Source organism: Ornithorhynchus anatinus, chromosome 14 (assembly GCF_004115215.2).
Source record: "Ornithorhynchus anatinus isolate Pmale09 chromosome 14, mOrnAna1.pri.v4, whole genome shotgun sequence".
Classification (NCBI taxonomy): Eukaryota; Metazoa; Chordata; class Mammalia; order Monotremata; family Ornithorhynchidae; genus Ornithorhynchus; species Ornithorhynchus anatinus.
Window position 1 is genome coordinate 1,739,156 of NC_041741.1, and position 26,970 is coordinate 1,766,125.

A 26,970-nucleotide genomic window follows, 5' to 3' on the forward strand; every position below is an offset into this window, starting at 1 on the left:
GTCTGTTTGCTGTATCGTACTTCCCCAATCACTTAGCAGAGCACACTGCACGCAGTAAGCGCTCAATAAATATAATGGACTGACTGCTTCCAAAAGACCTCTGTGTTTGGAACGACTGAGGGGCCGGAACTTGGGCACGCAGCAGGGTGGCACTCCCGACGAGCGACGACATGGCACGGCAGGCCCAGGGGTGCCAGGTCCACGAACCGCCACGCCTGGGGCCGGCGGGGCGAGTCCCGGCTGGTTGAGGCGCAGATTAAGCACCGGGAAGCCGGTTCCCCAAACTGTTTACACGACTGCCAAGACCTCAAACATGCGTCCTTCTAGGGGACCGGGGCCATCCTTCTGAGGGGCTGAAACTACTCCCCCAGTAGTCACCTTGTCTTGTAAAGCATCATTACGTTATCCTGCTTCGATACACGGAGACGCTGAAGTAAGAGGGCTGCGGCTCAGCTCTTCCTCCACCGCTCTTTCCGCTAGACTACCTTGCTCGGATCCACCACCGGAAAGACACCTGATAGGTCTCCCATCTTTGAGGGTTGGGGAGATGAGGGGCGAGGCCTGATGCTGCCTCTAATCTGCCCAAGGAATGTGAATTACTGCCCCAAGTTTCAGGAAAATCGATGGCTTTCCATATAAACGCAGCGATCTGGTTGCACAAATGCAGTGTGTTCCACAGTTTTCTTTACGGCATTTGTTGAGCGCTATGTGCCAGGCCCTGTACTAAGCACTGGGGTACACACAAGCTTAACGGTCCCTGACCTCCAAAATAATTTGAAAACAAAGAGCCTTGTAGTCTAAAGCAGGAATACAGATTATTGATCTAGATAATATACAAATGATCTTTTTTTTACACACAAAAGAATGAAAAAAGTGATCTGCTAAAAGGCTGCTACTGAAAGTCTAAGAAATTTATACGGATGAGAGATTTGGTTAGGAAAGAAAAACTACAATTTATTTTGAAACAACTGATTCCGAGGTCTCCCAGATCCACTCCTCTAGGAGTGACAAACCACCGGTTGACAAGTAATGGCCCAGATTTCACATCCTCTTTCAAAGGCTGCTCCGCATCTTATCTTCTTGCCCTCCCCCTGTGCCTTAAGAATTCGGTGTTTGCTTTCTCACTTCCACCAGCTGACTTTGGAAGGTGAAGAAAACTTTTCCGATTAGCATTTGGCTGAAATCTCTCTGCTGTCATTGATAAGCAAAGATAATTTTGGTCAGGCCTAGTTGGGATGCGGATGGAACCAAGCTCAGAGATGCAGCGGGGCTTAGTGGATAGAACAAGGGCCTGGGAGTCAGAAGGGCCTGGGTTCTGATCCCTGCTCGGCCACGCGTCTGCTGTGTGACCTTTGGCAAGGCCCTTAAACTTCTCTGGGCCTCAGTGAGCTCATCTGTAAAATGGGGATTAAGAGTGTGAGGCCCACGTGGGGACTGTGTCCAACCTGATAAACTTGTATCTACCCCAGGGCTTAAACAGCGCTTGTAAGCACTTAAATACCATTATTATTACTGTTAAATGCTGGTCCTGAGCTCCGCTCTTCCCAACTCCCACTCCTAAACAAAACAAAAAGCCTCCCTTCCTCTTTTGTGCAAGAACACTCTCTCTGTGGGAAAAGAAGCCCCCTAGTTTGCACTTGCCTTTGTGTCAACTGGCTCTTCTTTGGCCCTCACTGCTTCCTCTCTCGGATTTGCCCCAGCCTTTGCCCAAGGTCACCCAGGGGGGCACAGAGGAGACGATTGACCTCCACGCCGCACCAGCAAGTGGAAGCAATGTGAGCTGGTGGATAGAACCCGGGCCTGGGAGTCAGAAGGACCTGGGTTCTAATCCCAGTTCTGCCACTTACTTGTCTGCTGGGTGACCTTGGGCAAGTCACTTCACTTTTCTGTCCCTCAGTTACCTCATCTGGAGAACAGGGATTGAGACTCAGAGCCCCCCGTGGGACAAGGGCTGGGTCCAACCTGATGATCTTGTATCTATCCCAGTGCTTAGAACGGTGTTTAGAAAGCCCTTATTATTCTTACTATTATTATTAGTAGTAAACACCTCCAGACGCCACACATGAGGTCCTACACCAAGCACTGGCAAGAAATATTTTCAATGGACGGGAAACTGAGTCAATATTCACTCAACCCTGCAGATTTTCTCTGAAGATACAGTTTGAGGTGGCTCAATTTGAGGACTTTTCAGTCAGTTAGTTTGCCCTGTTACGCAAAGGGACTCAGGGATTACAAAACTAGATCTGAGGATCATGTCACCTATTTAGAAACCAATCAGTCACTGGTATTTACTGAGCTCCTACTGACCTAAACACTTGGGACAGGACAAAAGAATGAGCAGGCACGATCACTGCTCTGGGTCTGTGGGGACAGTCTCTAAAATAAATTCACACAAAAGAGGCATTGTACACTCCCACACACTTAATGCAGTGTTCTGCCCACAGGATGCACTCAAGAAACAGGACTGATTCACCACAGAGGAACCCCGCTTAGTTAGGTTTTATAGGAAACCACTTGGGACCTAAAAAGACTCAAAACACACAAAACCAGCAAAGTCCCACGAAACGGAAACGTCAGCGTCATCACTTGCAGCGGTGAAAAGTCGACTGCGTGACCGAAGAAGTGTCAAACCCAGTCACTGCTGCGATAGGACGTTTAGAGGAGAGAGACGTGGGTTGGACAAAGGAATACAGAAGCAAAGTCGAGAAGTGGATTAGTGGCCTGGCCTCGGAAAATGGGCGCTTCTGTTGCCAAAAGAAGAAACGATGCTTTAGGCCCCAGAAAGCTGCCTGGGTGTTGAGAACCGAATAAGAGGAATGGATGTCCCTGCCAAAATTCGACCCCAGAGGAGCAGACTGACTCCTTAAGAGCGAAGATCACAAGACTTGCGTAGGAAAAGTCACTGTCCGACTTCCTTTACAAGTCCAGCGCCACTCCATAGGTAGTGTTTTGCCATTTGGCAGAAACAGCATTTGGGCTGAGGATACCCCTGGGGTCTGACCTCGGAGAAGTCGCTTCCCTTCTCCGCGCTTCTGGAAAACGGGGATTGAGACCGCGAACCCCATGTGGGACATGGACTGTGTCCAACTCGATTTGCTTGTATCCACTCCAGCGCTTCGTACGGTGCCTGGAACGTAGTAAGCGCTTAAATACCTCAGTTATTATTACTTATTATCATTATCAGTCCTCCGAATTTAACAGATGTTGGCTAAGTTCACCAAAGAGCCACTGCCAGGTGTTCTCAGCACGTGGCTCCGTGCGCTGTCTCTGGCTTTTAACGCTCTGCTTTTATGGTGCCTCTGCTTCATCTGCCAATCTGGATCTTTGCCCCTGATCGCAACTGTATGGCTTGTTCCCGCTTAACGTCGGTCGGCAAATTACTGGGGCCCCAACAGCGAGAACCGAGGTGGATTACATTAACCCTGTTATTATTACATGCAAAAAAAAAAAAAAAAACCAACCAAAAAGGGGGGAAAAAAAAATCCATGAAAACATTTAAAACAGAAGCCACAAGTTTCCAAGATAGCCTCTGCTAGACAGATGGGATTCAGAGGACTAGAATGAGAGAGACACCGTTATGAACGGAGATGGATTCTGTTTAGGTTCCAGAGCAGTGAAGGTTACCTCTCCGTCTGAGGCAGAGAGGCGAGGAGGGGAAGAAAGCAACCGGTGACTGAAAAGCTGCTCTCGGCCAAAGACTCTGCTGGCGTAGCGGATAGAGACCGGGCCTGGAAATCAGAAGGTCATGGGTTCTAATCCTGGCTCCGCCGCTTGGGTGCTGCGTGGCCTTGGGCAAGTCACTTCACTTCTCTGTGCCTCAGTTACCTCATCTGTAAAACGGGGATTGAGACTGTCTGCAACCCAGTTTGCTCGCATCCACCCCAGCGTTCAGTACAGTGCCCGGCACGCAGTAAGCGCCTAACAAATACCACAATCCTTATTATTCCTGATTCACGGGTGCCGTCGGAAAGGCCCCAGTGAAGCCTACTCGTTGCCTGATGCCCAGGTTCTCAGATGGGCCTTTCGGGAGCGGCTGACATTTTCTTTTTCCAGCCCCCACCCTCCTATAGGTTAGCAGCATTTCATAGGATCGTTTAGACATCTTGTGTCCGACCGATACGAAAAGCGGAGGGATGCAAAGATACCCGAGGGACAGAACCGAATCCCTTCACCCACCCTGAAGGAAAGACGGGATCGGAAAGATCTCTCTCACAGTCCGTATCAATGTTTCCGCACTCAGAAAAGACGGAGGCCGGCGTTTGGCGAAGTCCTCTGGCAAATGCTACCAAAATCTGAGCTTCAAGCTGGGGAGAAGTCCCACTGTGGGTCTCCTGCCGGTCGATTTTTTTTTTTTTGCCAGGCACTAACTTTTGCTCACCTATTATTTCATTTACAAACCCCATCGGAGGTCTTTATCTCAAACCCAAACCTCAAACCCAGGACCAGTGAGTCATATTTATTTAACGCTTGCCGTGTGCAGAGCACTGTACTGAGCTCTTGGGAGAGTCCAACAGAACGACCAACAGACACCGTCTCCCCGCCCACCACAAGCTTACATTCTAGAGGGACCGGGATCGGGACGAGGATCGAGAGAGCCCTTTATTGAAGCTCGAAAATGAAACCTCTGAAGGCTGCCTAGGGCAGACTGGTGCACCGAGCTAATCGCTACGAGAGAACTATTTTTAAATACCATCAGATGCGAGTAGTACGGAGAAGATTCGGCCAAGAAAGCTGTGAAACATCACCCTGATCGTGTCCCAGAAGGTCAAAGGAAGCAGACATCTACACCCTCCCCCGCCCGCTGAACCATCTTCGGTCACCTCTCACGGCGGAGACCACTGTCTTCTTGAAACTAAGAAAACCACAGAAATTAAAACCGGAGCCTCTTCTTAATTCCTATCACCTCATCTCAGGCTCGTATTCAATTTATCAAATAGGTAGCAGACAGACCCCTCTGAAAAAGTCATCCTTCTCCCCACTAGGAAACCACAGAGCTAGATACCATTAAGCCCGGGCTAAAATGCTCCATTAGAAATTAAATAAGGATGGAGACTTCCAGCCTAGGCCATCCCGACTAGCGTGGGGCAGTTTTCATGGGTTAATTCTACGTGACCACCTGAGAAATGTTGTCTGCTGACCTTCCCAAAAATCCTTGGCTATTTTCTCGGAGAAAAGTGGACTCCCTGCGAACCATAACGACCCTGAGACGGCCTACTCTTCCGGCCGTGACCACGAGAAGAGAAAACTGGTGCTACTGAATGATAAACTAGGACCAGGGAAGTTAGGCAGAAGCACAGATTCCCACATGACGATGCAAACTACGAAGCGCAGATCCCCGACAGGATGTCTAGACCTGGGTTGAGATCCGTGCAAGCTGCCCGCTCTCGCTAGCCAAATTTTGCTGGCCTCTCCATTGCCCTTGTGCAAACCCGGCCCCTTCATCGCTAGGGGAGGAGGCTGCCGAAAAGGCCAAGGGCCCCAACAAGGAGTCATCGTTAAAGCCATTTTTGTCCCATAGCCACTTCGAGGAGCAACGCTTTTCTCCCGGACCAAGGAGCGGATCTAAGAAATCGCTCTCCAAAAGCGCCTCCACGCAAAACATGGGCCAAGGCTTCGCCGAAAGGGTCCTCTTTCCATTTCTGCAGGGAAGACCAGGAGGCCTACTTACCCACGGTGTACCAACTGGCGTCTGTCAACTTGCTGATCACAGCTTCCTGAAAGGACCCATCGGAGACCTTAGTTTCAACAATGGCTCCAACCTAAAGCAAACAAACCAAAAAAAAACAACACAGGAGTTATTGCTTTGCAAATTAAATTTCACCATAAACACGGGCAATAAAACAGGACCCATTTCTTCATGAAAGAAAACGATCCTTAAGGCTACAGAAAGGAAAACTTCATGAAGGTGAGCCCAGTGGCTTGTAAGAACAGCAACCAGTGGGTGTGGGGGTTGCTGGAGACCTTTAACCTTAGACAGTCTACTGACTTTTAGACCCGGCCTGGAGGGAGGTGAGGAAAGAGATCTTTGAAAACCCACCGAGGCACCTTCCAGCCCACTATGACTCAATCTTGGTTTCTTAGTTGGAAATGTCTCATACCTATCACAACTTCTTTTGAGTTAGCCCACGCAAGGGAGTGGGAAATGAGAAGTTTTTTTAATCCCGGCTTTGTTATCATTAAGCACGAATGTGGAGAATCCATTCCCAATCAGGACAGAGCGTCGACGCTAAGATTTTTCTCCAAAAGTTCAACGATACACGCTAGGCGGTCAATAAATTGAAGTGTATTTGTCTACGGAGAAACACGCACTCCCACGGGGCGACACGGGTCTATATAACAGATAGGGGCTGATGAAACCAGCCTCTCTCAGCAGTTTCGCACTGCGTTTGGGATGGCAGTGAAAGTGAAAATAAAGAAGGGGGTGACGGGGAGTAATCTCTTCAGTAAAATACCTGCCTCGCTACTCAACGCCTTGAGTTTCTCAGGGCAGTAAGGGGCTCCTCGCTGAACCCCCCCGAGGCTGCTCCGAGCACTCGAGACCGTCCCTCTCGTTTAAGCTTCCACTGAGCAACCTCAAATCCTCAAGGACGGAGCCAGCGTGCAGTACAGGTTAACGTTCTGTTCTTTATAACTTACTTCCCCAACTCTCAAGCTTCGGCAGAAACAGAGAAGCATTCCCGGAGTACGGTCTGATTTTTGTCTCGGCTTAACACTGCCCTGAAAAATTAGCTGTTTCGAAAGCATACGCGCCAATATAAACCTACACACACCACGGCATCAACTCAGAATTGGGCATTTTACGTATATACACACACTTGCAAAAGCAGGCTCATACGTACTCTTAAAGGTCCTTTCACTTGGTCGTCTTGCACTAATTGCGTTGAGTTGTCCTGCTTCAGAATCACCTGAAAAACATTCCCCCCCCCCCACCCAGTTACTACTTGACTGAAAGCGGCACAGCCGTAACAGAGACGTCACCGATATGCTTGGTCTTCGCAAGACTTAAGAGACAGCTCTCGGAACCAGTAACACGACGGCAACAGTTCGGTTTGCACTTCTCCGGGTCGGCAACAGAGCACACGAAGCCGAGGGGAAAACTACAAAATGAGAACCCAAATGTTTAGCGCAGTCTCGAGGCTGGTCTGCTGTGGAGGAAACCTAAACCTCAGGCGCCACTGGACCTCAGAGCGTTCGGTGTTGCCAAGTTCTCACCTAGATCTGGCTCTTGCCCTCTCTGTGACCAATCTAAGCGGGAGTGGAATGATCCTAGTAGTAAAACACACCGCTTCCTAAAAGTCCCCAACTAAGTTAGGGTATCGGTCGACAAAACCGGCTACTTGCGGTTAAAGCCAGTGTTCCGACTTTAAAGGCCCGCACGCACACAAAAAGTAGCCCAAAGGACGGTTTGGCCGCCAGAGGTCTGAATTGCGACTCAGCCCTCCTTTCCTCTTCTCCCACCGCCTTCTGCGCCTCCTTGACTTGGTCCCTTCATTCATCCCCTCTCCCGGCGCCACGGCACTCGTCTACGCTTCCGTCATTTATTTATATTAATGTCCGCTTCCCCCTCTAGGCTGGAAGCTTTGCTGTGGGCAGGGAATGTGTCTGCCAGATTGTCGTACTGTACCCTCCCCAGCGCTTAGTACCGTGCTCTGCACACAGTAAGTGCTCAGTAATTATGACTGACATTATAAACAAGCAAAAACTGAAAACCTAAGCCACAGAGAGAGGCGAGGTCTGCCCAAGCCAAGCGGGGTGGGAAAGTGAGAGATTATTCATGCGGTGGCTTTCCGAAGACGGGATTAATTCTCACCCTCCAAAACTCCACTTGGAAGGCCCAGTCAGAGCCACTTTTTCAACCCTGTAGTTGACCAAATGTCATCTGCCCCAGTCGCTGTCCAAAGGAAAATTCTGCGGGCAAAATTCACGCAGGGAAATCTCTTCCGAAATAGTGATTTCTGAAGTCAAGGGAAACTCACACCCTCCTCTGCACCTCTTGTTCCTTATTACCCAAATTATTGCCTTTGATTTAGGGTTTTATTATTTCCATCGCTCTCTCTGTGAGGCATCAAACGGCTTATTGGGTAAATGATTATCGTTTCAAAAGCAGTCACAGCAGCAGAACGTTTTGGAAAATACCAGCTTTGGGTTGTAACAAGAAAAAAGAAATAAATCGGCATCCCAACAAGAGAGACCAGAAACCCACGTAAGGATGCGGAACAAAAGGCACTTTAGGTTTTTCCACGGAAATCACCCCGTTTTCACTTTTCACCATAGTCTGCTGATTTTTTCCAACGGCCTCTCGGGTCGGTCCTCCCTAGAGTAACCTAAGGGAGCTTTCCCGGTGCTATCTCGGCCGTCGTGGGGCAACCGCTCCCGACCCGGGCAGATCGGGAAACTCTACCTTGACTTTCACCAGCCTCTTCACGGTCTTGATCTTGGCCTCGCAGAAAGCCCCCCGGTATTTGGCACTGACGTCCGTCCCCACAGTCAGGTAAGCAGGTTCATCTGCTGCCTGAAAGAGCCAAGGCACAGCTGAAAGACGGTATCCACCTGTACAGACCAATCGCATTTTACAAGATCGGCCTATTTACAAGCAGCAGAAACGGGACAGAAACGGGCCGTACCGAGGTACGGAATGATCCGAAACCCTGTAGAAAAAGAGTCAGAAGAGAATTATTGGAGTTTTACAAGGATAACTGGGGCAGTCCACTCTGAGCTTCGTTCTTAGCCAGACCCCGTGACTCAACAGTCTCGGGAGTCAAAGGAGAACTCGACAGCGCATTCTGAGTTATCATCAAATACCCCCAATTTAAAACACTTAAACATGCACCTTTCCCGCCTCACCATTTACAGTTTCTTATGCGCTTTTTTTCTTCAAACTGAGAAACCCGGGTGTTTTAAAACTGATTGGAAAACACTTTCAGACCTAAGGGTGCCCATCAACGTCGACACGGATACAGCGTAAGAGAACCAAGAAGAAATGCAGAGTAACAAGGCAGTTTCTGAAGGAGCGTTATTTCTAGCGAATATGGAACTTCGGGACAAGCTGGACATTGTAGTAATAATAGCATCCGGTAAGTCCTGACGATACCCAAAACACCGTACGCCAAGAGTAAGAAAAATGACACTGATATAGTCCGTGATTCCCCCAAAGGCTCAAATTCTACAAATAAAGGGGGAGAGAGGGTAGGCGACAGCTACGTTAAGGAAAGGTGAATGGCGACAAAACAAAAAAAGAACCCGACAAGAGGGACAGGAACGGCAACTTGGCTCACTTGACGAGAACTGAGCTGACGACTCTGAGGCGCTTACTAGTAACCGGCTTCAACCTCCATCGAGCTTAAAATAGAAACTCTCTTTTCTAAAAGGCAATCGATAGATTGCTTACGCTGCGCAGATCACTGTACTGAGCACTTGGGAGAGGAAGATATAGTTGGTACACATGACCCCTGCCCTCAGGCCAGTCACCATGGAGCAGAGGAGACAGAGACTAAAATAAATTACAGGTAGGAGGAAGCAATTGGGTATAAAAGTAAACTTTTCCGGGGGGGGGGGGGGGGAATAGAAACAACTTTTTCCACCAGACTCATCTTGCGGAATGGTGCGTCACTTTGACGTCCAGTCTCGGTTCCACCCGCTAAGTTCAGGGGGACGGTAGCTCTGACTATATTTTAAGCAGTTCGACTACTACAGAGCGCAGAAGCGATTTCTCATTTTACCAAGCGGTATCTGCCGGTCAGACGATTCGGCCCCGGCGCCAGGCTCATCAAAACGCTAGGCGACCGTCACGGCATTTCAGGAAGACAGCCGAAAGCTCTTAAAATAAAGAGTCGTCGGTCCGGTTCTTGTTAAACGCGGGAAGCTGCCGTTCTCGACCCTCTTTTTGGGTCTCGCTTCATCCGATCGCCCCGCATCCGTCGCCGAACCCGCTGAACCGTCAAGAGTTCGGGACGTTTGGGAAACGCCAGAGAGTTCGGCGCATGGGAACGACGAATAAATCAGAAGGGCCCGGCAGAGTTACTTATTTTCGACGGGAAACGGCAAGCCGGCGGAGAATTGCTCTCTTGGAAGGAGCCGAGGAGGGGAAGCCGGCCCGAAGCGGCGATTTTCACGCCGTAAGGGGTCCAAAAGGGCACGGCCCTCCCGGAAACACCACGGCCCTCACGTCCCGGCCGTTCTCCGCGTCGGGCGGTGCGAGCGTCCGTTCTCCCCCAAGGCGGGCACCGCATCTCGACGCCCCCCGAGCTCCGGCCGGGCGGGAAGGCGGCCTTCTTGGCTTTGGACGGGCCCGGGCATCTCCGCGGCGCGAAGGCGGTCCCGGGGCCCGTCCGTCCCTCCTGCGGGTCACTTACGTTTTTCCGTCGCTCCCCGTTGGAAGGGGGGGGGAGGGGGGAGAAACCTCCCACTGGGAGGTGGGAACGGGCGGGACAAAAGCTGACTTCTCCAAAGTGGGTGGGGGGCGATGGGTGGCCACCCGGGCTCCTCCGGACATGTGCTGGGAGATCGAACGGTCCGCTCCAAGCGCTCTGCACATAGTCGGCGCTCAATAAATGCCGCTAAACGAATGCACTGGGGGGGGGGGGGGGGTCCCTGCTCGGTGCAGGGGAGGAGGGGGGAGGTCCGGGCCCTCCGGCGCCCCACCCTCCCCCGCACGTTCTGCACCCACAGCCCCCACCCGTCCCAGCTCCCGCACGTACCTTCATCTTCGGCGAGGCTCGGGGGGGGCTCCGGCTCCAAAGGGGGGGCGGGGGTCTTCCCCGCGGCTGCGAGTTGGAGGGGGGGGGCGGGGGGAGAGACAGAGAGACACACGCCGTCACCGGGAAGGCCGGGAGGGGAAGGAGGGAGGGGGGGATGGTCACCATGATAATGCCATCTCTCAAGCGCTGGGTGCGAAGCGCTGCTCTGAGCGTTGAGTATTAAGGGGGGGGGGGGGGGGAGATGGGGCGACCGGTCCTTGCTCCAGAGGAACTCGGGGGAGGGTGGGAGGGGGAAGGGTGGGTGTGTGCGAGCGTGTGTGTGAGTGTGGGAGCGGGTCACGGCGCCATTGCTCCGCCTCCCGCCGCCCCGCACCGTGTCAGCGGCGGGAAGCGGCCCGCGCGGCCCTCCCCCTCCCCCCCGCAACTTTCCCGCGACGCCTCCTCCTCCGCGCCGCCTTACCGATCGCCCCGGCGGCCGGTCCCGTCCCCCTTCCTTCCTTCCCTCCCTCCCTCCCTCCCGCTTTACTGGCCCGATCGACCAAATAACAAGCTGTTGAGCAGACTCCCTCCTCCGCGCCCTCCCATTGGCCCCTCGTGACGCCGGCCCGGACGCCCGCCCTCCCCATTGGCGCCGGACGCCCGCCTCCCCCATTGGCCGGGGCGGCCCCCCACGCCGGCGTCCGATTGGTCCCGAAGGCGGCAGGTAGGGACACGCCCGCTCGCCATTGGGCGCTCCGGAGGGGAGGGCGCCGGGCGCGCCATTGGCCGGACGGGCGGCGGCCCGGACGCCGATTGGCCGGGGCCGCTCCGGAGGGGGTGGGCCGGGCGCCGATTGGTCCAGCCGGGGAGGGAGGACGAGCGGGGCCCTAGAAACGGATCCGGGCGGCCGCGGGGGGGAGGGGGGGCGGCGCCGGCCCAAGGCGCCTGCGCCGGAGGCGGCCCCCGGGCGCCATTTTGTGACGGCGGCGGTGGCGGCGGTCCTTTCCCATTTTAGGCCCGGGGAGGCGGGGGCGCCGACCGGGGCCGGGTCGAGGACGGAAGGACGGACGCCGCCCTCTCCGCGGCCGGCGGCTGGGAGGCGTGCGGGCGAGGAGGAGCGCGGGGATGGCGGCGGCCGGGCGAGGGGGACGTCGGCGCCGCGGCCTGGGCCCGACCGGAAGTGGAGGAGCGTCCGGCCGCCATGGCGGAGTAAGTGCCTCCCTCAGGGGGAGGAGGCGGCGCCAGCCTCGCGACGCTCCCTCCTCCTCCTCCTCCTCCTCCCTCCCCCCCCCCACCCCCGACTTGAAGTCACGAGGTCACGGGTTCCAATCCCGCCGGGGGACCTGGGGCCCCTCGCTTCCCTGGGCCTCAGTGACCTCATCTGCAAAATGGGGGCCAAGACTGGGAGCCCCAAGGGGGACCGTCTGATCACTTTATCTCTACCGCAGCGTTTAGAACGGCGCTTGGCACAGAGGAAGCGCTTGTCAAATATCATCGTTATTATTGTTGTTGTTTCCTTCTGGGGGCCTCAGTGGCCTCGTCTGCAAAATGGGGTGAAGACCGGGAGCCCCACGGGGGACCATCTGATCGCCTTATAGCTACCGCAGCGCTTAGAGTAGGGCTTAGCACAGAGGAGGCGCTTATCAAATGCCATCATCATCGTTATTATTATTGTTTACTTTTCTGGGCCTCAGTGGCCTCATCTGCAAAATGGGGGCGAAGACTGGGAGCCCCACGGGGGACCATCTGATCACTTTATATCTACCGCAGCGGATAGAACAGCGCTTGGCACAGAGGAAGCGCTTATCAAATGCCATCATCATCGTTATTACTATTATTGTTTACTTCTGTGGGACTCAGTGGCCTCATCTGGGAAATGGGGGCGAAGACCGGGAGCCCCACGGGGGACCATCTGATCACTTTATATCTACCGCAGTATTTAGAACAGTGCTTGGTACAGAGGAAGCACTTATCAAATGTCATCATCGACATTATTATTATTGTTATTGTTTACTTCTGTGGGCCTCAGTGGCCTCATCTGGGAAATGGGGGGTGAAGACCGGGAGGCCCACGGGGGACAACCTGAACACCTTATATCTACCGCAGCGCTTAGAATAGTGCTTGGCACAGAGTAGGCGCTTATCAAATGCCATCATCATCATCGTTATTATTGTTTACTTCTCTGGGCCTCAGTGACTTCATCTGGGAAATGGGGGTGAAGACTGGGAGCCCCACGGGGGACAATCTGATCACTTTATATCTACCGCAGCGTTTAGAACAGCGCTTGGTACAGAGTAGGCGCTTATCAAATGCCATCATCATCATCGTTATTATCGCTTACTACTCTGGACCTCAGTGGCCTCATCTGGAAAATGGGGGTGAAGACTGGAAGACAGTCTGATGACCGGGTATTTACCCCAGCGCTTAGAACAGTGCTTGGCACATAGTAAGTGCTTAAATGCCATCAGCATCATCGTTATTTTTATTCACTTCTCTCTGCCTCAGTGACCTCATCTGGAAAATGGGGGTGAAGACTGTGAACCCTGTGTGGGACAGTCTCATGACCTTATAGCTACCACAGTCCTTGGCACATAGTAAGCGCTTAACAAATACCAACATTATTAGTAGTATTATAATTATTCACTTCTTTGGGCCTCAGTTACCTCATCTGGAAAATGGGGATAAAGACTGTGAGCCCTACTTGGGACAATTTGATGACCTTATATCTACCCCAGCAGTTAGAACAGTGCTTGGCACATAGTAAGCCCTTAACAAATACCAATATTATTATTATTCACTTTTCTGGGCCTCATCTTTACCTAATCTGTAAAATGGGGATGAAGACTGAGAGCCTCACATGGGACAACCTGATCACCTTGTATCTCCCCCCCCCCCCCCCCCCCCCCCCCAGCGCTTAGAACAGCGCTGGGCACATAGTAAGTGCTTAACAAATACTATAATCATTGTCATGATGGTGATGGTTACAAAGGGTTGGGGGATCGGTTTGCTTCTGCCCTTACGGCGCCTTCGACGGTTTGGTCAACTGTCGCAGCCTGGGGGAAGAAGGCCGGAGGCGGAAACGGGATAATAGTAATAATGATGATATTTAAGTGCTTAACTATGTGCCAGGCACTGTACTAAGCGCTGAGGCTGATGGAAGGAAATCGGGTTGGACGCAGTTCCCGTCCCATGTGGGGCTCCCAGTCTCGAGTGAACTGACTCGCCCAAAGCCCCACAGCTGACAAGCGGCGGAGCGGGGATTCGAACCCACGACCTCTGACTCCCAAGCCCGGGCTCTTGCCACTGAGCCACGCTGCTTCAGTTAACAACAGTAACACTAGTATTTGTTAAATGCTTACCATGTCCCCAGCCCTGTTCTAAACGCTGCGGTAGGTAGAAGGGAATCGGGTGGTCCCACGTGGGGCTCACAGTCTTAAATCCCCGTTTTCACCGATGAAATAATAATAATCGTGGTATTTGTTAAGCTCGGTCTCAATCCCCATTTGATTCTGTTGAGGTCCCTGAGGCCCAGAGAAGTAAAATGACTTGCCCAAGGTCTCCCAGCAGACAAGTGGGGCCGAGATTAGAATTTATGACCTCCTGACTCCCAGGCCCGGGCTCTGGCATGAGAATGAATGAGTCTCAGCCGCTTAGTACAGTGCTCGTCCTGCACATAGTAAGTGCTCAGTAGATACCGCTGGTGGATCGCTTGGCAGCCGAGCAAAATGCAGACCAGATTTAGGACTGCGAAAAACTTGGAGGTGTCTCAGGGCCATCGTGGCTCAGTGGCAAGAGACGTCATGGGTTCGAATCCCGGCTCTGCCACTTGTCAGCTGTGTGACTGTGGGCAAGTCACTTCTCCGTGCCTCGGTTCCCTCATCTGTAAAATGGGGATTAACTGTGAGCCTCATGTGGGACAACCTGATGACCCTGTATCTCCCCCAGCGCTTAGAACAGTGCTCTGCACGTAGTAAGTGCTTATCAAATACCAACGTTATTATTATCAGGTTTTTGACCCGGCTCTTCAGCCGTCCAGGAAAGCAGCAGATTTGAAAGCCCGGGCGGGGAGGGAGCCTCGAAAGGGTGTTTTGTGATCGAGGGAGAGTGAATTGGCTCTGTGACACTCCGATGATGTCCGGAATCCAGGAAAGAAAATTTTCGGTGGATTTCTGCCCATCCGTTTTTTTGGCGAGCCACTTGGACAGGTATTTTAGAACCCGTGGGCCCCATTTGCCCAGGGCCTATAGAGTCTCTGGTGTAAATGAGTTAAACCCTTTTCCAGGGCGCGGGGGTGTTCATTCCTCCAGGGGAGTGATGTTGGCCGGCCCCGTCGCGGACCCTCTCTCGGCACATGGGCGGTGTATGCCATAATGGTCTATAGATAGTCCAAAGTAGGGAATAGTCTTTCTCCCAGGTGCCTGGCTTAAATGTCAGGCAGAAATCCAGGGCTCTGGGCCCTTCTGTCGAGGGGAACTTGACATTAAGTGAAGCTGAACCTTCTGTAAACTTGGTTGAGAAGGGGCTTGAAGAAGGGAAACCTTTTTTTTTTCCCCCCAGGGCTGATAAAAGACGTCTCTTAGGTAGGGAGACTCTCTCTTGACTTTAAGGGCTCGTTGCCACGCGGGAAGCTCTCTGGATGCGCTGCCAACGTTGCTAACCTGCGACCGTTCTTCTGCAGCCCCTTGTTCCCGTGAGTCCGATAACGATGGCATTTAAGCGCTCACTCGGTGCCAAGCACCGTTCTGAGCCCTGGGGTCGATACGAGGTCATCAGGTTGTCCCCCTTGGGGCTCGGTCTTCATCTCCATTTTCCAGATGTGGCAACGGAGGCTCAGAGAAGTCAAGCCGCTTGCCCAAAGTCACACAGCTGGGATTAGAACCCGTGACCTCGGGCTCCCAAACCCGAGTCTTTCCACTAAACCCTGCTGCTTCTCTGCGAGCCCGTTGTGGACAAGGAAGGTGTCTGTTGATTGTTATAGGGTACGCTCCCAAGGGCTTAGTAGAGTGCTCTGCACACAATAAGCGCTCAATAAATACTATTGACTGACCCACGGTCCTCAGCCCGATCTTTCCACCGCCCTCCCAGCATCTTCGCTGTTGTGCAGCCTCGTGCTCCCTGTACTCCTCTTTCCCTCCTCCCCCACCCCCGGTCGGTGTGGGTGATTGCTGTAGGTCTTGGACCCGCCGTTTATTTGTCCGGGCGGCCCTTGGGTTTCTTCCCTTTAGTCTCCCTAATCGGGGAGGAGCCGCCGTCTGAGGCCCCAGGTGAGAGAGGCCGCGTGGCCCTGGGAGGACTGGCTCTCGGAGAAAGGCACCAGGCACCGGAGGTCCCTGTCCCCGGTGACTCCCAAAACTGCCCCGAGGTCAAACTGCCCTGCCCTACCCCCACCGACGCCTGGTTGTGGTGCCCCAGGCCTTCCCCGGCTCCGTCCTTCCTAGGTGTGCGTCGGACCGCCGTCGTTTTCTGTTGCTCCGGAAACGCTTTTTCTGTGGCTTGTTTCTGGTGTCTCCTCTGGTTTTCAAAAGAAGGAAGTGGTCAAAACTCCCCATGCCGAAGCGGATGGCCGTATTAAAGAGCGAAGGCCGCGCTCCCGGTAAGCCGGGCGCCGCTGCCTGGAGGAGGCTCCGTTCTGTGCCCGCCGGCCGCACCGAGCAGCCACGTCAGCCGGCGGCTGGGCAGCGGAGGCCGGGCCCCGTGCACCCCATCGCTTCTCCCGCGCGAGCGGCTCCTCGGGCCTGCGGCCCCCTGACGTCTGAGCAAAACCCGCCCCAAAGAGGGAGGGATCGAAAAGCTGTATTTTCTCGGAAAAGGGGCGGCAGGGCCACAAACTTTCCATCGTCAGCGTCGCCTTTGAACCCACGGCCGGTGGCTCCTCCCCCTCCCCCCCAAGACATTGTCTCCTCGCGGGCCTCGGGGTTTCGGATGGCTCCAAGGGAAACCAAGTCGGGGTTGGCCGGTCACCTCGCTCTCAGTAATGACCGTGACTACTTGTGGCAGGCTCGGTCATTTGGTAACGGAATCTTGGGCGGAAGCTCATCTCTCAGAAAGCCTCCGCTCTTTTGTCACGGCACAGGAGCGTTTTTGCGGGACGTCGTTGCTTTCTGCCTCATCATTACTTCCGATTGCCGGTCTTTCTTGGGTCTTGCCTTCTGATGTCGGAAAATGGGACTCGGACAGCATGGGAAAATGCCAGATTTGTGAAACCCTACCGTTCGTTGTTCCCACAGGGGAAATGAATGTTCTTTGGGATCTCTTGCGGGGATTTTTCTTGCTGAGTTTTTTTTTTGTTTGTTTTTTGTCGTTCCAGCTCTTGCCAAATTCAGTTTTGCGGCACAGTAGAAACGATGTAGTCGGTGTTGAATGGCAAGGTCAGAGAGCCGGAAGGGATTCGACCACTGTTCCTTTTGCCACTTCTCCCATCTTTTGGCTTCGGAGGACTTCTACCCTCTGAACTCCGGACCGCCTTTTGAACTGGGTGCCAAAGTCCCGGGGTTGCCCAGAGCCCAATCACACACCCGCCAACCCTCCCAAAGTGCCAAACACAAATTACTTAGAGAATCAGTTACTTGAGTAACTGGAAAAAAGACCCCCAAACCTCATTTTGGTTACGCGCACCTTTGTCTTGCTTGAAGTACTAAAGAGATGTGCTGTTTCATCCAGGTGATTCTGGTTTTGAGAGTCACTCGATAGGTGCTCTGAATATTACGTTAGGTTTCCCATCGGAAGGGTTGCTTCTTTTTGACAGCTGAAGAGCCAGTATAACATCCAGGAGGCCGACCCCGATGGGGTCTTTTTAAACACCGGCGTCCTGGATAGAGTTTATTTTGTAGCCCAAAGAGAGTGGAATCGAAAGTCCAAGTTATAAATTAAGGAAAAGACCAATTTTTCACTGGCACGTATTTTTAGGCCTCGTTTGAAGGGAGAAAACCCACCCGGTTATGAGAACGTGGCGCAACGGTTGTCTTCCAGCAGTGTTAGAGGGTTTTCTCTCAAGTTTGCAATTTATAAAGCCAAAATGCTAACAGTTGTAGAGCTCGTTTGGAATATGTTTCGTCAGCATGCTTAGCCTCCGGTATCCTCTGGGTTGTGCATCCGCCGAGGGCTCGATGTTGAAAACGTTAATAGGTTCTTAATTTGCCTTTCAGAAAAATGTCGGTATTTTCGAAAGCCGACGCAAGAGCTTCCAATTTTAAGAGAAGTGAATCCGCCTCCTTCCTCTTCCCCTGAATTACTGCTGCCACTCTGGCACTCTCGTCTTGGTATGTAGTCTTGCAACACTGCAGGGAAACATTTGAGCTGTAAGATTTGGGAATCGGCCGGGAGGACTGGAAATGGCGAAGCAGAACCTGGTAGGCTCTACTCAGTACGTGTAATCCCCAGAGGCCTCGGCCCCAAGTCGCAACGTGGTCTCCGCCGGCCGGCTTCTCCGGGTCTTCTCCTCGGAGGATACCGAAAAGCCGCTTGGACCGCTCAGGTGATGCTGTCTCAGTGACTCCGGTCACCGCGAGGAGAGTGAAATGACAGAACGGTTTTCTGATCCGGCCTCCTCATTCCCGCTCCGATGGATTTGGCTGGGTGCTGCCCTTCCCCGCGAGATTGTACGGACAGGTGCCGTCTAGCCCCGTCCGCTCTCCTTCGTCGGCTGATCTAGGCCTAGACGGGATCCCCAGTGACCTGCGGACTTTTGGCGGGAGGAGGCGGGGATCCTCGGACCCCTTCTTGTGCTGAATTTTCCATCTGTCCCCTTGGCCACTTCTCAGGTAGCATCGGTGGGAGAGATTCGATATACATGTAGAAGTCATTTTTGTAGTGCAGTTCTTGAAATGTATCTGCCAACTACTTTTATCCAGTCTTTTTTAAAAAAAAAAAAATATAACGGTTTTGTTAAGCGTTTACTATGTGCCAGGCACTGAACTAAGCGCGGGGGCAGGTACAAGTTACTCAGATCGAAGGCCACGTGTCACAGTCATAATCCCCATTTTTCAGATGAGGTAACTGAGGCCCAGAGAGGTGATATGACTTGGTCCGGGTCACATAGCCAAGAAGTGGCAGGGGCTGGAATTAGAACCCAGGTCCTTGTGACTGCCAGGCCTGTGCTGTATCCACTTAGGTCACGCTTCTTCTCTGGCTGCTCTTGTCTTTCTAAGTTCAACTTGCGGACCTGGCTCATCGCAAGCTCTTCATTTATATTTAGGGGCAGCCTGACTGGTGTGGGTTAGATTTTTCCTAGCTGTGAGTTAAGATTCTAGATCGTGTTAGAAAAGGGAAATGGGATTGCACGCAGTTTCTTTATTTTGTAGTTTAAGATTCGTCTTTCAAGGGGCTCACTCGTTACCCACAGTATTTGTTGAACACCTGACGTATCCACGCATCGATTTTTAGCTCGGTCTGAGGGATGTGTGTACGTTCATATCGGCAGCCTTTATGGAGCAGAGATCTTGTGAACGCGGGGCAGTCGTTACTGTTTTAGTCTTACGACGCTGTCCATCCACGGCGCTCCCTCCTTCTTAGATGATCTCCAGGACAGTCGCTAGAGATGGGCCCAGTCGCTTCGTAGAGGGATTTTATCTTTTCAGTTCCATCCCAACCTCTCCACCGAATCGGAATCCCGACCACGTTCGTTCTCTCGTCCGTCTTTGTGGGTGGCCCCATCTCCTGAGGTGAGATCTCTTGTACTTTTAGTAAGCGGAAGTCAAGAAATTCAGCTTAGGACGTGATCGTCTTGCTCTCTCTCGAGGCGGTTCGCCCATTAACGTTCCTCCGTGCCGTCGACCCGCGTTTTTTAAAAATCTCTCGGAACCCAGCGTTCCCCGCTTCTGGCGTTTGGGTTTCAGTGCTTCTTCTAGTCGATCCTCCGGCCTGTACTGTTGCTTGGTCTCGAGGCGAAGGTGGTTTGAGGGGTGGGTTGTTCACCGGATTGGTTGAGAAAGCTCATCCTGGTTTAAAAACGTGTTTTAAACCACTGCGGCAGGTCCCCTAGGAAGGAGCAAGTCACGGGTCTCCACATTGGGTGATGATGATGGCATTTGTTAAGCGCTTACTAGGTGCCAAGCACTGTTCTGAGCGCTGGGGTCGACCCAAGATCAGCAGGTTGTCCCACGTGGGGCTCACGGTCTTAATTCCCATTTTACAGAGGAGGTAACTGAGGCTCAAAGAAGTTAAGTGACTTACCCGGAGTCACCCAGCTGACAAGTGGCGGAGCGGGGATTAGAACTCACCACCTCTGACTCCCAAGCCCGGGCTCTTTCCACTAAGCCACGCTGCTTCATCGATGGCATTTATTGAGCGCTTACTGTGTGTGCGGAACACCGGTCGGCCCCACAGAGTTGGCAGTGTTCCCTGCCCGCAACGAGCTTGAAACCTAGAGGGGGAGACAGACGGTAATGTAAACAAATAATTGGTAGTGGGTATGTTCCTCAGAGGCCCAAGCAAAGGGGAAGTCGAGTTTGTACTCGCTTGTGGAACTAGTCTTGGGGGCACGGTGTCGTCGAAGACCATTCTTCCTTCCTTTTAAAGACCCACAACTGGAGAGAGGGAGTTAAATGTGAAGTGTGCCTGCCTCCCACAGATCAGGCCATGAAAAGTGCTAATAGCTAAATCCCTGTGTCTTTTTTTTTTTCTTCTTCTTCTTCTTCTTCTTTGAACTAATGTCAGAATAATGGGGTAGATGACTGCCCACAGTGGGTCAGGGAAAGGAGAGCAAACACGTAGGCTTTGGCGAGATTTGCGGGGGTGGGGAAAGGAAGATGGATAGGTAGAGGTTTTTTGGGTTTGTTTTTAAACGAGCTTTCTCAGTTCATCTAATCCTTGTTTAGGGTCCTCCAAGTTCCCGTCCCCCTCCCAGCCAATCCATCTCTGCCCTTCTCACCTCGGCCTTCCACCCACTTGTCCATTCGGTCGGGGGCTTTTATCGAGCACCTCCTGTGAACGGGATCCTGAACTAGGGAGAGTACAGTAAAAATAAAAAAACAAGGTCCATGGCTGTCACGCACGGTCCAGAAGGGGACAGGTCCAGCACTTGGTTCCTCGGGGGGAAAAAAGGTGCTTCTCGCCTCACTTCGTCTCAGATTCCAAGACGCCGCTTCAGGTGGTGGCGGGATAAGGACTCCAGCAGTGGGATTTCAGCCGACTGTTGAGATGGGATCTCCCGCAACCTCGCCCTGAGGTTCGGCAAAGCGGGCGGGGGCGACGGGAGTCTCGTTGGGAGAAAGAGGCCGAGAAAGCGCCACCTCATTTACCTCTGCCTCGATGCCACAGTGGGCTTGGCCGGGGGCTCGAGAGAAGACTTGTTTCCTCTATAAGAAAGCAGCTGTTTCCTGTCCCCATTTTTATGGACTCAGGAGAGCTGGAGAAGGGTATCCTGGCTCGCTGAGGGTATATAGATTGGAAGAGCCTAAATGCTTCCCCGGTGCCTGCCCTCCCCTCCCGCGCTCCCAGAAAAAATTATATACGTCTACGTGACCTGTAGCCCGTGTTGCTCCATCGCGGCCGGAGTGGAGGGGGGATGTTCTTGCAGAACTCGGCGTCGGCGGAAAACCTGTCGTGACACCCAGCGTCCAGCGGCACAGGGCGTTGAGCCCCGGTGGGTCCGTGCGGGGGGCGGAAGGGCCGACGCTCCCTCAGACTCCCTCAGCCGGCTCCGTCCCCGGGTCAAGGCTTGTCGGCGATGAGCCGGGTCGGCCGGTCGCGGTTTGCGTGATTTTCACAACTCAGAGGTAGCTGCCTCAACCTAGCGCTTTGCATTTTCAAACGAGCGAAAGTCATTCTGGTCCCGAGCGGCTCCCCACCCGCCCTCCCACCCGGGGCCGTGGCTGAGGCCGCCGTGATCCTCGCCGGCCCCGACTCCGCCGCCGCACTTTGGAGCGACATCTGCCCGGCGGTGCCACCCCCGGAAGGCGCAGCCCACCCACTGTCGGACTTGGCCTCCCAAAGCACCAGCCGGTGACCTCTGAGGAAGCGGGCCAGCCCAACCAAGCGAAATGGCAAGTACGTTTGTTTCCTCCGGTGGTTTGTGAAAGTCGTTTAGACTGTGAGCCCGTCGCTGGGCAGAGATTGTCTCTGTCTGTTGCCGAATTTTACATTTTAAGTGCTTAGTACAGTGCTCCGCACATAGTAGGTGCTAAATAAATACTATTGAATGAATGAATGAATTTCCCCCCCCCCCCCAGCCTGCTTAGATGATACTTCTTGATCAGATACTTGCATGAATCCAAACTGAGTCAGCCTGCTTCCCTCCAAGAGGGCTTTCTGTAAGGGAGGAGCTTAAGTCTTATGACTGCAATAAAACTGCGAACTTGGAACGGTTTTGAAAATGGTTTGGGGATGTTTGATTAGGAGTTTTCAAAAGTTAAAAACAACTTGACGTTTCGTAGGCCTACGGATCAATGCCGTGACCTGCCGAGTGCGTTTCCTTCTCACCGCAGCTTCCCTCCCCATCTCCCCAGGGCCCGGTAGGCAGAGTCTTTCAGGTTGCGACGTGGACCTTTTAGGCTTTTTAACCAGAAGCGCTTTAAAAGGAGTTGAAACCTCTCAGAATCATCCACTCGGGTTCAGTGCCGAAAGATCTCCTCCTGGAGTCTGGGCTCGACCGTTGTGGGGATCGTCGCCCTGGACTCCTCCGAGTTGGATCGGCGGGCTCAGCCTTCTCATTTGTCACGTTGCGGGTACGGAGGATCCCCGTCGCTCGGGGAGTGGGGGGAGGAGGACCGGGGCCGGCGATCTCACCGTGGAGACAGGTGAGAGTCCAGAGAGTTTTCTGATGTGTGGTATGTTGGCAGTCCTCGGAAGGACGGGACTTCTCATTAGGTTTAATCCCCAATCTCAGCCGAACAGAAAAAGCGAACCCACACCGACTCTCTGGGGCAGCAGCCGAGAGGTCCCGGCAGGGAGTGGTGACAACAGAACTGACATTGAAACTCGTCCTCCTAAAAGAAATGTTCTCGCATCGTCTCTCACCTGAACTTCGGTCACTTAAGCAACCCCGAGTTATAACCGGGGGTTCGTGTTTTCTTCGACTCCGTTGTTGCCGTCGTTCAAAACGTGACCGTCTGGACTTGCCGATCGTTTCCCTGCGGGGGACGAGCGAAGGAGGGTTTGAATTTTCCGTTGGGCCCGCGTGAAGCGCAGGGCGAGCGTGGCCCGACGGCAGTGGGCTCGGGAGTACCGGGGACTCCCCGGAGACCGGGTCCAGGGGCTCACCTCGACGGGTCCCCGAAAACACAGCCAGTGGATGTGACAGAACTCAGCCGCGTCTCGCCTCCGGTCGGTCCCGGGCCCGCCCGGACCTCCCCGAGGCAGCCGCTGGGCCGGGAAGGGGGAGGTGGTGATCGTTAAGGCATTTATCAAGCACTTAATACGTGCTTAAAAGGCTAGATCCAGGAGTAGAAGCGTCTCCGCCGCGCTCCCGGGCCCGGAGAGGTTAAGTGACCGGCCCAAGGTCACCCCACCAGCCAGTCAGCGGCGGGAGCCTCGGTCCGAGACGCGGCACCTCCGCGGCCGTGCCTTTCACGGAGTCCAAGTGCCGCCCTTTGTCCCGGGAAGCCCGCGGTTAAGTCCGGAGCCAGGGGAGTCAGGGCGGAGGGAGCAGGCTTGGGTGTGGCATCGTGGATGCCGACCTCAACAGCGGGAGAGCCGGGCCCCCGACTTTCAGGGGGACTCGTCCAAGTCTCCGCTGCCTGCGGGCCCATCCGGGGGACGGGACACACGCCTCTGGGCCGGATGGGCCGTGGAGGCCCGCGCTGGCAGCAGAGAAGCAGCCTGGCCAAGCGGATGGAGCCTGGGCCTGGGAGTCAGAAAGACCTGGTCCTAATCCCGGCTCCGCCACCTCTCTGCCCTGTGACCTAAGGTGCTCCTCTGTGCCTCAGTCACCTCATCTGTAAAATGGGGAGTAAGACCGTGAGCCTCCCGTGGGAGGCTCACCACTGTGTATCTAACCCCAGCGCCTGGTACATAACAGGCACCCACAAATACCATAAAAAAAAAAGCTTTTCAAAAGTGGCGGTTCAAGCCGGACTCGGCCTGGCTGCCCGCTCCCGCCGTCGCTGTCGTCCTTGCCGGACAGTCCTTGGCGCTCTCCCCCAAATGCCTGCCGCTGCAGCGGCTGCTTTTCTCCTCCCCGGGGCCGTGGGGTCCCTGATGGTCCCCCGCCGGACCCTCCGGCCGTTCTGGCCAGTGGGCAACCGGAACCCCTGGACTTGGGTCAGAAGCAGTGCCGGCGCTGAGGCGCTCCGAGGGGTGGGAAGGTAGCGCGCCTTCCGCCTCTGCTCCCGGTTACCACTTCTCTTTGTGGTACTCGGTCCGGAGACTAAGCCCCCAACGCTGTATTAAGCGCCGTGGACGCAGTCCTCGGCCTCCAGGGGCTGACGCTCCGAGGGGGGGAAGAATGGGATCTGAACCCCATTTCAGAGAAGAGGAAACGGGCCGAGAGAGGCGAGGGGACTCGACCGGGGCCCCTCGGCGGGCCGGGGCGGACCTCGGACTAGAACCCGGGTCTCCTGACTCTCGGGCCTGGGCTGCGTCCACTAGGCTTCGGTGCCTCCGTGGAGATCTTCGTCGTTTCCTAAAGCTGCCCTGGACCTTCGATTCTGTGGGTAGATCTTAATCGCCTCTCTCCCCGGCCCAGCACCTCCCCCCACCCCATTCTCCTCCCGCCCGCCCTCCCTCCCTATTGTGGTTTCAAATTGTTGGGAAGAGTTGGGGGTGGATTGGAGCCAGCTGATGGAGAGGAATTAGTCCCGGAACATAAAGGAGAAAGAACACTCTCTTCCTCCGAGGTGTCATTCTGTGTATTTGGTGGTGTTGCTGCCGAGGCCCTAGGGTTGCCGTGGCAACCGGGATTCTTTCGGTTTCCCTCACCCCGAACTCGAAGTTCTGCATTTTCCGAGCCAGTCGTGACGACGAGCCCGGGTGTTACGGGTAAACACGCAAGCTGCAGAACTGGCTTCTCGGAGCCTCCGCGCGCACCCCTTCCTGTTTGTTGGATTTCCATTTAGGGAGAGGAACCCAGGGAGCCCGCCCGCCCGCCTCAGCCCGCCAGCCAGCCGCCGACGGGGCGGGGCCGACCCTGGCCCTTCCAGCTTCTCTGGAGCGCGGCCCGGGACCGGGCCACCGGGCGAGGGTGGGGAGGGAGAGGTCCCGCGGACCCCCTCCCGGGAGGGCCATCCCGGGGAGAAGCGCTCTGCACCCCCACCCCCCCCACCCCCAGCTGTCCCGTCTGCCGTCGGGAGTCAGAGCGCCGATGGGATTCCGAAGGAGGGCTGGTCTTCTAGGGGGCCCGGCGCCTCTCCGCACGCTGTAAACCCGTCAATGGGCAGGGATCGTCGCTATCCGTTGCCCAATTGTCCATTCCGAGCGCTTAGTCCGGTGCTCTGCACATAGTAAGCGCTCAATAAATACTATTGAATGAATGAATGATCCAGGGCCTCGGTGGGTTGCCCTGCCCACGGGCCAGAACAAACAGGCGACTTAAAACGTGGCCTCCGGAGGCCTGAGCCCCCACCTGAGGAGGCCGAGGGGCGAGAGGGGTTTTGTTTAGCCCAGCTTGGAGCGGGGGGCTGCTGTGCTGGCCTGGTGTCCTCTGCCCCCCGGGGCGGGGCGGCCCTCCCTGGTCCGAACGAACGACAGCCCCGGGCAAGCGGGCTGGGGCCGGGGGGCCGGAGGGGCAGCCTGCTGGTGGGTCCGGTTAGTTGGGTTTCCGGGACGGAGGAGGAGGGACGAGCTCAGAGGCCGCCCAGACTCGGGGAGGTTGCAAGATGGTGTCGTGTTCCTGCGCTGCAGCCGGCCCTCCCTTTGTATTGGAGCCACGGGCAACGAGGTGAAGCGAGCCTCGGCAGTGAAAGGGGCCTTCGTCCTCTGCCCCGTCGATTTCCCCCCCTCCCCCGGAACCGAAGCCCCAAGGGGACATCTGGAGGTTGTTTTCAGAGAGGCACTACCTGACCTCTCGTCAGTGCAGCCCCAAAGCACCCAGAAAATAAAAAAATAACCCCGGGGGGAAGGGGGAGTCCCATCATGATCCGCCGTCTTCCTTCGATGGGAACGTGCAAACCACATCCTAGCTCTGCCGAATCATGGTGATTCGGAAAGAAAAACAGCATAAGGCGTGAGTTTAAGTGACGAGGCCCTCGGTAAAGTGGGAGACTCGTATGTTTTTCAAATAAGTGGATGAGGCGGCCCGTAAACGTTGCTTTTTCTCTTCCCGTAGGTCTGTCGAACCCAGACTCCCCAAGGAACAGAAGGGCCCGTCTTTCCCGAGCCCCGGATGGCCGCGCTCTCCGGAACCGAGGCGACAAGCCGCTGGGGGACTTGACCCGCCGTGGGCGGGGGAGCCCAACCCGACCGTCGGACACCCGCTGCGGCGACCGCGTCTCGTCGCCGTGCGCGCGGCTCCGAGCGGCGGCCCGCCCTCCCCGCCGCCTCACGGAGTTGGTATTTACTGGACGTTTTCCATCCGGAAGCGCACCGGAAACTGGCCGAAGGCTACGTCGCCTGACGAGCGGAAAGGTAGCGGTCCTGCTTTATACTAAAAATTACACGATCTACGTGCTGCTCCTAATAAGCCAGGATCTAGAATGCCGACGGTTGAATTTTCGTTCGTTTGAAGGCATTAATAGGTCTCCCGGAGCAGGGCAGCCTAAACCTGCCCTTGAGGTGCGAGCATGGAGAGAAGTGATTTTTAGCCCACGTTTCTCATTTCTGGTTATCTAGGCTTCTTCGGACGTGCTGCCTTCAGCGGGCTGGAGGAGTAGAGAGCGTGGACGGCTCCACTAGATAAGTCTACTTTCCTACCGATTAATATCTCCTACAGCTTTCGCATCGCTCAGGGGAGCCTGATTCTTTAAAGGTTTTCTTTCTCTTCTTCCCTTTAGGCGACCAGCCGGACACCAGGCACGGCCCAGGCAGCTCAGCCGGGACAGTCGGTATGCGGTCTCCTCGGTCAGTTTTCCACCCACCTGCCGTCCGGTGGTATTTCTGATGGGAGTCCCCGGGTCCCGTGTGTACGGGACTTAGAGTGAAAAAGCAGTTGCCGCAGGTTCTGTGGTTTATAAAAATCCGAGTGCCGTTATTTTACTGTCGTCTTGTGGGTTTTTTTGGTTGGGTTCTTTCCCCCCGCCCCCGCGGGATTCGTTAAGGGCGCATCAGGTGCCGGGCATTCTTCTAAATGCTGGGATAGGTACAGGTTAATTCGGTCAGACTCGGTCTCTGTCCCACATGGGGCTCACGGTCCTAATCCCCGTTCAGACCCAGAGGAGTGAATCGACCTGCCCGAGGTCACCCGGCAGACAAGTGGCGGAGCGGG

General features: G+C 54.6%; 1 protein-coding gene across 2 annotated transcripts in view; it reads right to left on the minus strand.

Moving 5' to 3' along the window:
- The window catches only part of ARID4A (AT-rich interaction domain 4A), a 48,872-nt gene extending 38,113 nt beyond the window's left edge, over positions 1–10,759 (minus strand). The window contains exons 1-4 of one of the 2 annotated variants that reach the window (XM_029079014.2): positions 10,698–10,759; positions 8,402–8,512; positions 6,840–6,905; positions 5,669–5,759 (exon numbers count right to left, since the gene is read on the minus strand). In XM_029079014.2, the coding sequence (XP_028934847.1) occupies positions 5,669–5,759; positions 6,840–6,905; positions 8,402–8,512; positions 10,698–10,703 (274 nt within the window). In that variant the 5' untranslated portion in view covers positions 10,704–10,759. Of the gene's footprint in view, positions 1–5,668; positions 5,760–6,839; positions 6,906–8,401; positions 8,513–9,719; positions 9,857–10,697 lie in introns of those variants that run through there. The other variant, XM_029079013.2, reaches the window with a different exon arrangement.
- Positions 10,760–26,970: the final 16,211 nt, after the last annotated feature.